Source organism: Pelobates fuscus, chromosome 12 (genome assembly GCF_036172605.1).
Source record: "Pelobates fuscus isolate aPelFus1 chromosome 12, aPelFus1.pri, whole genome shotgun sequence".
Taxonomy (NCBI): Eukaryota; Metazoa; Chordata; class Amphibia; order Anura; family Pelobatidae; genus Pelobates; species Pelobates fuscus.
Window position 1 is genome coordinate 75,497,168 of NC_086328.1, and position 14,530 is coordinate 75,511,697.

General features: G+C 38.9%; 1 protein-coding gene across 3 annotated transcripts in view; it reads right to left on the minus strand.

Moving 5' to 3' along the window:
• Positions 1 to 945: 945 nt before the first annotated feature.
• LOC134578979 (uncharacterized) overlaps positions 946 to 14,530 on the minus strand; it is a 33,614-nt gene continuing 20,029 nt past the window's right edge. For all 3 annotated transcript variants that reach the window (XM_063438095.1, XM_063438097.1, XM_063438096.1), the window contains exons 9-12: positions 6,460 to 6,582; positions 6,118 to 6,249; positions 2,328 to 2,444; positions 946 to 2,162 (exon numbers count right to left, since the gene is read on the minus strand). In XM_063438095.1, the coding sequence (XP_063294165.1) occupies positions 2,037 to 2,162; positions 2,328 to 2,444; positions 6,118 to 6,249; positions 6,460 to 6,582 (498 nt within the window). In that variant the 3' untranslated portion in view covers positions 946 to 2,036. The remainder of the gene's footprint in view (positions 2,163 to 2,327; positions 2,445 to 6,117; positions 6,250 to 6,459; positions 6,583 to 14,530) is intronic.

Sequence of the window (14,530 nt, forward strand, 5' to 3'; positions counted from 1 at the left end):
TACCATTTATGATATTTTTACAATAGAGGTAATTTAACAATAGAGGTGGGTCCCATCTATTTTTCATTTGGAGACCTAAACTCACTTTTTATATTTTATAAGTATTGATATTAATAGGGTTCATGCCCATTATTACCTCGGTAACTTTTTAATGGCAACAGTGTAGGTTTTTCTTACATCTGTGGCCATATTTTCTCTACTTTTCACATACTCTTGCTTAAGTATGGAAACTTAAAAGGGATATATGGGAACAAAACTTGTGTGGACTGGCTGACAATGAAATGAGTTAAGGTAATGGTGACTTTGGTCTCTCTAACACTGTGGCATGTCCCCTTTCTTCTACACTCACTATATACAGTCCCAGACTGTATACCAGGAACTTCGCCTGCTAGTAAGAAGGCAAGGAAACAAGTGGACATGTGAGTGCTAGGGGGACAGTCCTTAGAAAGCGTGGAGTAGGCGCATCATTTGACGCATTTATGTCAATCTCAGGGTGCTGCATGATCTGCAGGCAGCCTGACATGCATTCATGCCAGGATCGCCTTTCAATTCTTTGGGAAGACATGCCCCCTCTTTGGGCATGTTCGCCCCTTTCAGCAGTTCTGGTTACGTGATTTGCAACAGGGGCAATGACTTCCTGCTTCACTGGACACTGTTGTTGGGTGGTATGGATTTACTTGAAAGATGAAAGCATAAATTATAGAGAGATTAGCACAGGGTATGTGTTTTCCTATAGCTGCATCCTATGAGTTTCCCTCCAGCACCATCTCCAACGATACATGATACTTAGGAGGTATGACTGTTTTAGTGTTTTTGGTCGATAAGACTCTGTAATTAGGCCCATCATAATTGTCAGCACCAGGCCCAATGGGACCTTAATCTGGCTCTGATTAAAATAGAAATAGGCTTTTGTTTTAATTACACAGTAACAGTCGGACAGCATAATTAATATAAGATGTACTTGTATTTTATTTCTTGAGATGAGTACAATGTTGTATACAGTAAAGATAAAACTATTTCCAGCTGCTGAAAAAACTCATACATCAGTAAGTTAGTTAAAAGGTTTTTATCTCTCTTTCTAAAGCATTTTTTTTATAGCTCTAAGCTATTCACCAGTTACTTGTTATAATATCTTTCCCACAGGCTCGTTTTGAATTATGAAATATCAATACAAGCACATTACTCGTTCAGAAGGTGTAGTTTACTGTTCAATTTAAGTAGACAAGTACAAAATTAAAGTTAGTCCTTTAATAATAGTGGCTATTTATTGCAACACAGTTAGAAGTACCATTAATTCAGTCCTGGCAATCAGATTGCTTATTTTTGCCCAAGTCGGATAGCATTGATTTCTAAATTCAAGTGTGTTACAAACCTAGTATGATGCGTTTCACAGCTCAGCAGTGCTTATTCATATGCATATATGTGGAGTGAAATGCATCAAGCTAGGTTTGTGGGGGCTGCACTCTGGCATACTTAGATGTACTATTAAATCCTGTCAATGGGGTTTTAATGACACATCAATGTAAATGTAACTTCAGGATTCTTCTTGTATAATGGCCTGGATACTATGTTGCAATTGCTTGGGTGGAATGCCAAACTCACCGGGGAATTTCCCAAATTAGGTCTATCAATTTTTTTAAAAGTTTATGTTTGTTTCCCCATTGCGTTCACTTTTTCACTAATTTAAAACTGCCCGGTGGTTATATAAAAAATTGAATGTATATATCACACAGCTGCAGAACCTGTATCATGGTAGCTTACAACATGTTTCTTTTTCAGTGTAGCAACCGACTTCCAGAATTGTCTGCAATGCGAACAATGACCACACAGTGTCACTATTAATACAATGTGTCATAAAGAATACACAGCTTATTTAACTGAAATCACATGTAGTCTTGTTAAACACACTTTCTTTTCAAGAAATATCCATACATTTATATATAAATAAAACAATTTTGTTTAATAACATGTTTCCAGGTTATTGTTTTTTCTGCCAAAGGTGCTGTCATAAAGTGAAGGAGTAGGAATGTGATTAATTATAAGATTGTGTCACGTGGTTTCTCTGCATAGAACAAGCCCCAGCGCTGGTCTCCCAGACTGCAACGATGCAGTTTTTCTTTCCAACCATCAATAATGTAGGTATAGTCCTCTTCAGAGAAACTCTACAGCAAGATAAGGTTGAGACAAAAAAGGTTAGATACTTATTTAAAGAGGCTATGTTGTCAGCTTTAGAAATGTCAGGTCCCAACAACCCAAAAAGTGCCAGTATTTCTTCCAATCACAAAATACAAACGTGTCTTACTCATAACTGCTGCTAGAGCCCTTACCTTTAAAAAGTCCTCCTTGATCTCCTGCGTCCGTTTAAGTTCCACATTAAGGACTTGTACAAATTGATCTGTCCGGTCCTGAGCGTCAACATTCACAAAGCCAACACTTTCAAGAAACTGCAGGAGAACAAATCATGTTTAATGTCAACCTTTTCATCTTATTCATATGTTGATTAATTAAGATAAACACATCATATGGTCCTAACTGGCTTCTAATTTAAAAACGTGGGGTATATTTAAAAATGTAACCCAAAACTGCTATGCAGGTGTTCACTTAAGTCAACTCTGGATTACATTTGTTTACATTTTCTAGTTAAATTAAAGGAAATGTTTATTTATATAATTGTTTCTGTGTATATTTTATGTCATAGCAGTCCCCACTCTGCTCCATTAACAATTTTGAGGCTTTTATTGATATTAATAGATTTACTAGAAAATTATGCCTATTAAAAATTCTATAATAGAGATGAAATTTTAATTCAAGATGCGGTTTTAACTATAGCCGATAATAATGAAGAAGAAAATGGTATTAAAATCAAAAACACTAATTTTCAGAAAAAATTCTCGTTTTATCCACAATTCCTAAAATCACAAAGCATGAAAGTATTTGAAAAAGCATGCTTAGAGGAAATATACAAAATAAAACCGCTATCCAAATACAACAAAACTTTTCCTTTAAAGAGAGGAAAGTTCTAAACTACCTCAAAAAAGATCCCTCCATCGTAACTAAAACAGCGGACAAGGGTGGAGGGGTAGTTATTTTAAATAAAGAGGCAAATATTAAATCAGACATCAGCTACAAGATGTAACTACTTACAAAAAACTCAATCAAAATCCTACCACATAAATAAAAACTAAATACGAACTATATTTACATGGAGGATTAAATAATAGTGTGTTAAATGAACATCCTAAAATACCAGTCATCTATGTCCTGCCAAAAATTCATAGAAATCTAGAAAATCCTCCTGGCAGGCCAATTGTCTATGGCATAGATTAAATTTTATCTTCGCTGTCACAATTTATTGACTATTTTTTACAACCCCTATTGAAATCTTGCCCTTCAAACAAAAAAAATTCAGAAGACCAAAAGTGGGTAGAGGGATATCTTTTAATTACCTGTGATGTCACCAGTCTATATACAATTATAGAACACCGTATAGGGTTAGAAGCAGAAAGAGCTTTTAGACGTACACATTGATTTTGTTATTAAAGGAATTATGACGATCTTAACTAATAATTTGAAGGCGATTTTTATCTCCAAACTCGAGGTACAGCTACGGGGAACGATCATTTATTTACCAGGGACATAGCTGTGGAGTGAACTTGGCCCTATACAAACGATACACAGACAATATTTTTATAGTTTGGAAAGGTTCTGAACAAGAATTTAATTTATTTTTTAATTATCTTAATTCCAATGACTGGGGTATTAAACTAACTATAAACGTAAACTCCACCACCATCGACTTTTTAAATCTTAATATTGATATCTCAGACAATCATTTTAAAGCACGCACATTTTTTAAACAAGTCGATGTTAGTTTTATTGAAACAAATAGTTGACACCGTCATCTATGGCTTCAAAATATCCCCAAAGGTCAGTTTTAACGTCTTAAAAGAAATTGTTCGAATCAGACATAGTTTTATTAGTCGGTCATCTTTTTTAAAACAATAATTTTTAGAAAAAGGTTATAAAGAAGAAAACCTCCAAAAAGTATTAATAGTGTCAAAGACCTTAACAGATCTCAATTATTAAATTATCAAAAAAGAGATCAAACTACACAAAGAAAAAATAAACAAATTCCACTTATTTTTAATTATTGCAGCAATATCGGTGTTTTAAAAAGAATTATAAATACATACTGGCACATTCTTAAACAGTAACATGATATCTATGATCTTATAGGTGACAAATACATTTCACAATTTTTAACTTCCAGTTATGTTGAAACTGAGAATGTACATAACTTTTTAAAGGATTGGTCCAAGAAACAAAAAGGTTTTTATCAAAAATTGTAATGCTTGTAAAAATACCATCATTATTAAGAAAAAGAAAGAAAAGTTTATATCCACGTAACAAAAAAGGATTTTAATGTCACTTCTTTTATTACATGCGAATCCAAAAATTTAACCTTTTTACGAAAATGCACGTGTGGACTACAATATGTAGGGAAAACATCGAGACCCCTCAAGACAAGAATCAACGAACAGATTAGGAATATAAGAATTGGATTTTTAACCCAAAGTGTATCTAAACACTTTTAAAAAAAAACACAATTCCAACCCAAAAGAAATGGAATTTATGGCCATCCAAAAAGTCTCAACCCACTGGAGAGGTGGAAATATCGCTTTTAGCTTAAGAAAAAGGAAATAAATTGGATATTTGAGTTACAGACCCTGAGCCCAAAAGGACTAAGCATTTATTTTGAAATTGGACCATCTTCTAGTGAAATTATTTCTCTATCTGTATATGTACATGTGTAAAGGTTTTTAAAAGTTTGTAAATTCATACTGCATTTTTATTATAAAAGTTTTTTATTTATTAACTAACACATAGTGTTTTTTTTCTGATAAGAACGATTATAAAACCAATTAGTTTTTTCTCTCTCTTGCCCTTACTCTTCCCTTCTTAAACATTAAGTTTTTACTGCATCTTCTAATTGAGTACTTTTAACATGTGGGACTATATTGACTATTAAAAAAAAATTTCATAGTAAGAACTCTAGGACGATATTTACAGTTGCACAAGTTGACGCCCGCCGGACAACCAAATAACGGACCAAACCAGAAGTGAACGTCACACATGTCCAGCAGCGATCTGGAATGGCATTTTGGAAACGTCACGCACATCTCCATTGAAGATACATCGCTCTTCCCCATGTTTGTAGAGGCAGAACTGCTCCGGAAATGCACCATATATTGAAAGGGGGATGGCCTTATGTATTAATTACCACATGTTTATCGTTTTCATTAATTTGTTAATGGTATATAAGAGCAATTGCTCATATGTTTGGTTATATGCACCTGAGGAAGACCTACTGTATAAGGTCAAAACGCGTTGTGCTTTTATATGTTGTTTAAATAAAAGTTTTTACTCCACACCCATCTGGTTCCTAAATCATCATACAGAGGAATTAGTTTACCTTCTGGGGGACCTGACAACCTACATCAATACTTAAATCTGGTTGATGAACCTGTCTTTACAGTTTAGAGCCGACTTACATGGGCTCTAAATATTGTGAGTGTTCCAAGTTTTCTACTCTTTTTATTTTGTACATATGTATTGCCCTATGTTAGTTTTTTATACTTACAGTACCTAAACAATCTACAATGATACTAAGATAAATATTTACCATTGTTCAGAAATTCTTGCGCGATCACCATACCTCCATTCTCCAATGGCAGTCACATACCAGACTACTGTCACAAAAGATAGGGACAGCACTCGATTCTTTACAGCCTTGACTTGTGCTCACTCAAACCAGAGTTGGCAAAAGCCTCCAGTAATTCAATAGTAAGCAGAAAAGTTCAGACACAAAACTGCTGGTATCTTGCAGCTTTTATTTGGCCAAAGAACAACTTAATTTTACCTAATAAAGCTTCAAGATACCAGCAGTCTTGTTACTGTGTCAGACTACTTTGGCATCACAGTTGCAGATGGTGGTACTGCCAGTCTAGAAATTGTGGAGAATTTACAATGCTTCTGCTCACACACTGCTACATAGTTCTTTAGACAGTGTAGGCAACACAAAACATTTCCAAGCACCCATCCCTTTGTTGCAAGTACCTGCCCATACTCTTGCGGTGTGTACAATGTATATCCTCTCTGCTTCACATATTCCTGAAAGACTGGAGACCAGGGCTGAGGTCCGCAGCAATAATCCGTAATGAGCAGCTTTCCACCAGGTTTCAACCAGGACTTCATGTGAGACACAAGATCAAAGCATTAGAAGAGAAGCAGGCAGTAGATAGGAAAAGAAGTAAGAAAACAGTACAAGGAAGAATAGCACAAAGTAAATGAAGACTGCAAAGATATTAGATACAGAGTGAGTGTAGTGCTGCTAACTATTCAAAGAAAACAATACAACAATAAAACATGTTCTATATGTCCAAGTGTATGGTTACTTACAAAGAACCTTTTGAAGAGGGCTCTCTTGTCTGTGATGTGTAGGATCGTGTCTCTGCTGTAAACTACATCAAATGATGCCTCAGGGAAAACTCTCTTCGTGGCATCTCCAATCTCAAACTGTACCTATGGAAGGAAAAGGAAAACAATTACCAAACGGGACCAAAGATGCATAATTGATCCTCCTGTTAACTCAAACTGAAGAAAAATACAAATAAGTGCTGCAATAAGGCTCATAATCATCAGACTCTTAAAAAATCAGCTCCTGCCTCTTACTTAATAATGACTAACGTCTGGTATGTTTTGCCACGCCTAAGCTAAAGGAGCTTACCAGAGGTTCCCTCCAGAACTTACAGGAAAAATACAGGATTCTAATCTAAACACCATGCTTCCCCTTCTCTTAATAAATAAGTATTTGATGGGGGGCGGGGCCGGGCCGCCGAGCTGTTTAGCAGCCATCTTACACAGCTCCGGCCTGGAGTCTGAAAATATTCTGAAATACTGCGCACCGACTGCTTATATGCCTGAGAGGTGCAAAGATCTGTGCAAAGGAACTCTCTGGCAACAAGTAGATCCCAAAATCCATCCGATACCACCAGGATTGAGGTGAAATTACCGCCTGCGGCCTACTCTGACACCAGAGCCTGACAAGTGGCGACCCACATGTCTGAGCTGGCCGCTCACTGTCAGTAATACGTCTGAGCTACAGATGAGGAAATCAAAGCCTGGATGCAAGCGGCACTGGAGTGGGGCTGGCGGTATGGAAGCGCCCTGCAAACCTGCAGTGTGAGACTGACATCGCATGACCGGTGCTTGCCGGCGGTGTGGCCCCACTCCCCCCCCATGGTCGGCGGGGGTTATCCCGACCTAATGGCGGCGGCCCTCGCGGCGCAGGAACCCCCGCACTGGTTTCGGGCCGATCACCTGCACTGGCAAAGGCTGCCTGGAGAACAGCCTGCCAGAAGATTTGATAACACAGGTATGGGGGCAGACACGGCGGAGAGTCCTTTCTTTCAAATGGAGGCGCTTAAACGCAGCTCAGACCCGGACGGCTGCTGACCTGCAGATGGGTCCCTGGGCGGCCTACTCCCTGGAGAAGCAGAGGACCTTGCTTCTGGGTTTGAGGGGTGCCCAAAGAAGATTGTCCCTGGCGCAGAGAGCCCTGTGGGACTGGGGAATACCGACCCCCGGTATACCGGTATCCATGGGGAAAGTCCCACAGTCTTAAGTGTGAACCGGCGCTGGGTGAGACATGCAGGACTAGGTGCTTCATAGTGGTGACTGTGGCGCTGGGGAGGTGCAGGAGACAGTCAGCACATGGACTTTTGGAGGGGGGGTCTGGTGGGCTGATCTGGACTTTGAGTGCCCATGGTACCACAGTGCGCCTCGCTGGAGGGCAGGTCAGACCCGGGGAGCACAGATGGAGGACTGGCGACCCAAGGGTCACACGCAAGCGAACGGGAGAACAGCTCCCTTGCTTCTATACGCAGCACCTAAACCTTCGCTCGTTACGCCCATACAGCCTAAAGAAAAAATTACAGGTTACATCATATCAGATAACTTACCATCCTATATGAACTTTTAAAGAGTTCCATACTTATAATCTGCTTTGTATAATGTACGCATACTTTCTTATCATTCATTTTAACAATGAACACATTTTGTATATATTAATATCATATATTATTGCTCACCTCATTGCAACTTATGAAGGCCTGTTTCAGTCACTGCTTGAGCAACAAAGGTGCAGGACTGCTATGCTTTATTGCCTGCATCGGCGCTATTCATATGACGGGTTTAATTTTAAGCGCCAGTGTTCATGTCCCCAAGGAATTTACAGAGAATTTAGGTTACTATTTTTTGTTTGTCAATTGCAGTTATTCGCCTTATTTAGACCAAACCACACCTGTGTAGTCAGTATTTGTATTTGGTAGTTGCATGCTTAGTCGTATGGTACCTGACAAATGGCTTATACGATGTGATCAACACAACCAGCACCTAAGTTTAGTCAAAGCAGGATCCAACTAATAATCGCAGGCCTAAACTTAACAGCGATCTCATAGGATACCTGCACTCCGTACCTGGTATATTTACAAGCACGTGCTATATTTACCGACTAACATATGCCTGGCACCCGCATATAATATGCATTAATGCTGTTCACTTTAGTTAGTGTTCTTTATAATGACCTGCGCATTCTTTTGCACTCGGTCACGGAAGTAATAGGACACTATAGTCACCTGAACAACTTTAGCTTAATGAAGCAGTTGTGGTGTATAGAACATGCCCCTGCAGCCTCACTGCTCAATCCTCTGCCATTTAGGAGTTAAATCCCTTTGTTTATGAACCCTAGTAACACCTCCCTGCATGTGACTTGCACAGCCTTCCATAAACACTTCCTGTAAAGAGAGCCCTATTTAGGCTTTCTTTATTGCAAGCTCTGTTTAATTAAGATTTTCTTATGCCCTGCTATGTTAATAGCTTGCTAGACCCTGCAAGAGCCTCCTGTATGTGATTAAAGTTCAATTTAGAGATTGAGATACAATTATTTAATATAAATTACATCTGTTTGAAAGTGAAACCAGTTTTTTTTTCATGCAGGCTCCGTCAATCATAGCCAGGGGAGGTGTGGCTAGTGCTGCATAAACAGAAACAAAGTTATTTAACTCCTAAATGGCAGTGAATTGAGCAGTGAAATTGCAGGGGAATGATCTGTACACTAAAACTGCTTTATTTAGCTAAAGTAATTTAGATGACTATAGTGTTCCTTTAATGATATGTACCGCTTCCATCCTATCCTGATACACCAGATGAACCAATCCATGCTGTCGGGCTTGATTTCATTTAGCACGCTAGTGGGCAATGCATATTTTCGGTATAACCGCGAGCACTTCCCTGCTTGATGGTACACGCAGCTTATGTCACCCTTAAGTATTCCATATCTGACTTAGTTCACTACACTGAGCCTTATTATTAGGATTATTATTAGGATTTTCCTTTCAAGCTCATGTAACTTAACAAACGGTTGTGTCTATGCACTGCTGCCAATATAGGACTTATTAAATTGAACATGAGGGGAAGGACAAATGAGGGGAAAGAAAACAAACTACAACTGCACAAAGAAGAAAACTGAAACAGATATCGTTTTTCATTTTGTTTATATTATATGCACTTATATAATTATCGTACAAATGAATGTATCTTACTACATATGCCTGAATCTGCTATTGTAGCCTACTTGGGGGGGGGGGCTGAACGGGCATGTGCCCTCGATTAACCTTTGCTCAGGGAGCTTATAATATTAATATTCACAGCATCATCATCAGCCAACTTCAGATTTCTGCTAATGTAATCTGAGCAGTGATTGCAGGTGGTGAGGGACAATTTTCAATTTATGCATTGCAGCACTTAGAGGAAGTGATCTCAAATCACTTCCTCCCAGCACTTGTGAACGGGAATCCGCACTGGAGTAGAGCAGCCCACAGCCGCTATTGCAGCTCTTGCCCTTGACCTGCACCTGGCCAGCCATGTCTCCATCAGACCCAGAGAAGTCAAGCACACTGCTAGTATACACAGAGCTGAAGCAGAAGCATCCCCCTCATAATAAAACAGCCCACACTCAAACACAACACCACTGACATGCACTCCACAAGCACCACCACAAGCATGCCCACAAAAACACACACCAGCAAACACACTCTGTGACATCTAATTCACACACACAATTCTAAAAGCAACCTGCCTACACAGCCCACATACATAGGTATCAAACAAAATAATACAAAGTATTCCTGAACATATGCAATATAACCGCACACATACGGACTAAACACTAAAAAGCAACTGCAGCACCCATAAACAACACAAGCAGAATACAGCAACATACACACCTAAGTTTACAAAACAATTCTCATGCCAAGGGACTTTAAGATCTTGATCTGGCACATTACTGCAAAAAAGGTTGCCTATTCCTGTCTGCCCACTCCCTGGCTCCCTCATGCCTGCAAGCATTTGGTAGATATATTAAAGTAGGCAACACTTCAACCATCAGTGCCTGCCTTAATATGATTAAAAAAGAGATCCCAAGTCCCTGCCAGAACTAAGCCCAACACCCCAAAACTCCATGTATACTCATGTATTGCATTTATGTTGACAATTCCATAAAGTTTACCCCCCTTACAAAACTTAAGCCCTCCTGCCGCCTTTGATTTCCTTTCTGGCACAATAGAGATCCTGTGCAGTAAATCAATCATTGTTGCAGGAATTAACCACCCACCTGGCTCCCCAGTGCATTCCCTATCTAACATAGCCCCATCTCCTTAGTGAAACCATAGCTCAAAACCCAAAAAGTGAACTGGTCTTTGGAGATTTTAATATTGATTGGCTGAGTCCTAAACATAATAGTTCTTGCTCGCTGTTTAAGACTTTGCAGCTAACACAATTAATCTCCTTCCCAACTCGCATAAACATTAAAAGTCATAACCATACCCTGCTCGATTGGAATCTCTCCACTTCTCCTGATAGAATCCAGGAGGCCGGTGTTCTCCCGAACAGTTTCAGTGATCACTGCTTAGTGTACTTCGTGTGCAAAATAAAGACAACTAAATCCTCTCCCAAGGTTAAAATCACCAGGTCCTTTAAAAAATGTAATCTTGAATCCTTTCTCCATGACATCAAGAACCTCCCATGGCACAGATTAAACTTTATCCCAAATCTAGACTGTGCAGTTGAATTCTTCCAGTTCCTACAAGTTTGGAATTTGCATGCCCCGCTGCGTAAGGTGAGAGTAAAAGGGGCACATATGAACTGGATCACAGCTGACCTCATACCAGTTTCGGGATTCATTGTGGTCAAAGTCCAAGCATACTGGCTCTATGAACGATCACTGTGCCTACAGACAATGGCGAAATATATGCAAAAAACAAACAAAATTGGCCAAGGCCCAATATTTCTGTGAAAATCTGAACAATAACATATCAAACCCTAGAAACTTTTGAAAAGTCATAAATAAATTACAAACTCTCCCAATCCACTCACAACCCTCCACTGTCAAAGTGGATAACCAAACGCTGCAACTTCCCTTAGATGTAGCAAATGCCTTTAACAATTATTTTGTCAGATGCTCCACTACCATGATTGCCAAGGTAATAAATGACACACATCCTGAAATTACAAATGTGGATCAGGCCCCACTAAATTTGCAAAGACACAATATAGACAAGTTCAATTTTAGACCTGTACGTCATAGTGTCACTAAGAAACACCTTAAAAATCTAAAAATGAAAAAACAGTCTGGACCTGATCCAATTCCAGCAATGCTGTTGAAGCTCAGTGCGCCGGCAATTGCTAAACCTGTCACAACCCTAATTAACGAATCCATGGTGTCTGGATACATACCCAAACTATGGAAGCCTGCAAGAGTAGTGCCTATCCATAAAAGTGGTAACACTACTTTGGTTTCTAATTACCGCCCAATATCATTGCTCCCAGTATTGTCAAAAATCTTAGAAAGATGCAACTATGTAAGTATTACCAAGAATCCAACTATCTGACCCCTGCTCTTAAAAGTTTGCAATGACATCCAAACTGGCATGGAACAAGGAGACCTAACTGGAGCTATTTTCCTTGATTTGACACAGTATACCACGACATTCTACTGCACAAACTCAAAAACTATTGGTGATTGTCCACTAACCTGGTTTCGATCATATGTATCGAATCGCTCACAATATGTGTCCACTTCTGACAGCGACTCCCTCCCTCTCCCAGTCACATGTGTTGTTCCCCAAGGTTTCATTCTCGGCCCCCTATTATTCACATTATTTATAAATGATCTGCAAATCCTCAAATGTACACATGTACGCAGACGACACAGTAATCTATGCAAGCAAATCCAATCTACAGCAGCTTGAGGCTGTGCTCCAAGACCAGTTTACAGAGGTAGAAAAGTGGATCGTAAAAACAATTTTTTCCTAAACACTGACAAAACTGTCACAATGATCTTTGGAACAGTACCTAAATTACACAAATTACACAATTCCCACCTATCCATCAAAACAAAATCAAATAGCACACAAACCGCAGTCCACTCTTTCAAATGTTGTTGGACCCCAATCTATCTTTATGCCTCCACAAAGAAAAATTTGCATCTAAACTTTATCCAAAACTAGGTGCCCTGTACTGAAACAAATCCTGTCTAAGCCCTACAGTAAATGAAAAGATTGTACAGCAAATGCTGATGCCAATCATTGATTATGGGGATGTAGAATATGCACCTGCACCGCAAACCCACCTTAATAAACGTAATACATTGTATAACTCGTTCAGCCGATTTGAGCTACAATGTTATTACACGACCCACCACTGTGACATGCAAAAAGAACTCCAGACTCACCATTCATCTTTCCAGCCCTGTGTTTAAGAGCTTTTCTGGGCAGCTCCCACCCTACCTGAGCAGAATGCTCACCCCGGCTGTTCCCACCTCCTATAACCTCCGATCCAGTACCAGCACTTTATTAAGTGTACCTCAATACAAAAATAAAGCGGCACGATCCTCCTTTTCCTAGAGAGCACTCCAATTATGGAATGACCTCCTGCACACTTTCAAATCTTCCCTCAGCCTAAAATCCTTTAAGAGATCCCTCTCTACATACCTCAAAACAGAATACACCTGTCATGGTTTATTATATATTTCCTACCTGTTCTATGTTCAATTTTGTATATATTGTGTATTAATATTGTTTTTGTATTTTATTGTACCCTATTATATCAATGCAATGTTTTGTGGACCCAGGACATACTTGAAAACAAGAGAAATATCAATGTATCTTTCCTGGTAATATTTTATAAATAAATTTCAAGTTGGTGGGGTGCCAGACTAGACACAAGGATTTGCCTCTGCTGCTAAATGTTTTTAATGATAAATAGGAATATGTCTATATGGCTCTATTACCTCCGAAATATGTGGATGATCCCATATATAGGAAAAAAAACATATACTGTAGGCCCTATAATAAAGGGACAGAACACATTTTTATCAAACAGACAAATATTCAAGGTGCAAGTTTAAACAAAAAAAGTTAAAAACCCAACAGAAAAAAAATATTATATAGTTTATTTTTATTATTTCTAAAAAAAATGGTGGGGCGCTGCCTTAGCTGCCCCTATGCACTGATAGATACACAGATTGTGAAGTACTGTCTACAAATATAAAAGTAATTCTTTGGCGGCATCTTGTGGCTTAACTCTGTATTACACCTCTAATGGAGAGTTTATTCTCAAAATGGTATGCCCTATTTATGTTACTCAATAATAGGAATATAAATCTACATGGTTTATTCACTATATTTGGCATTGTCCACATATTTTGGAGGTAGTACTGCAATATAGGTATATTACTATTCATGATTAAAAGCATTCAGGAACAGAGGGGACAGAATTAAAATCCACATGTTCACTCACTTTTTTTGTTGTTTCACAGATGTGTTAAGATTGTTAAATCTTATGGTTTTCACTAGAAAATTCAAATTCACACCTATCCCATCCCTTTTAATTTTCTATTATTCCCTTCCTTGAAAAAGAAAACCCTTAAAGTATGAGTTAAAAAAATGTTATTTAAAAAAATAACGGACCAAATGTAATGATTAACCCAACACGTAGAGTGAAAACCCACCAGTAGAAACAGAGATAGATAGAAAGTCCCTAAGCCGGTCCTTAGAGTGGCCGGAATATAGAGAAAACAAAAAAAAAAACGTCAAAAACAAGCCAAGGTCAAGGGAAGCCAGAAGTACAAAATCACGAGGAACGAAGCCGACTCAGGGAAACCAGAAAACAGAATAGTTGATAACAGGCCGGGTAAAATACCAAAAGGACAGAAGAACGCACTATTGGGGCTATTGAGACACGAGAAACCTCAACAGGGCACTGTGCCTTGGGCAAACTGAGTTTTGATATGTTTGGGGGCGTGGTTTGCATAACCACACCTCCAAAATGTGCGAGTGTGCAGAGCTCTATTGATTAGAGCTCCCGTGATGTGATGACGCCGGCACACATGCGTCGCGTCATAAAAAGGGGC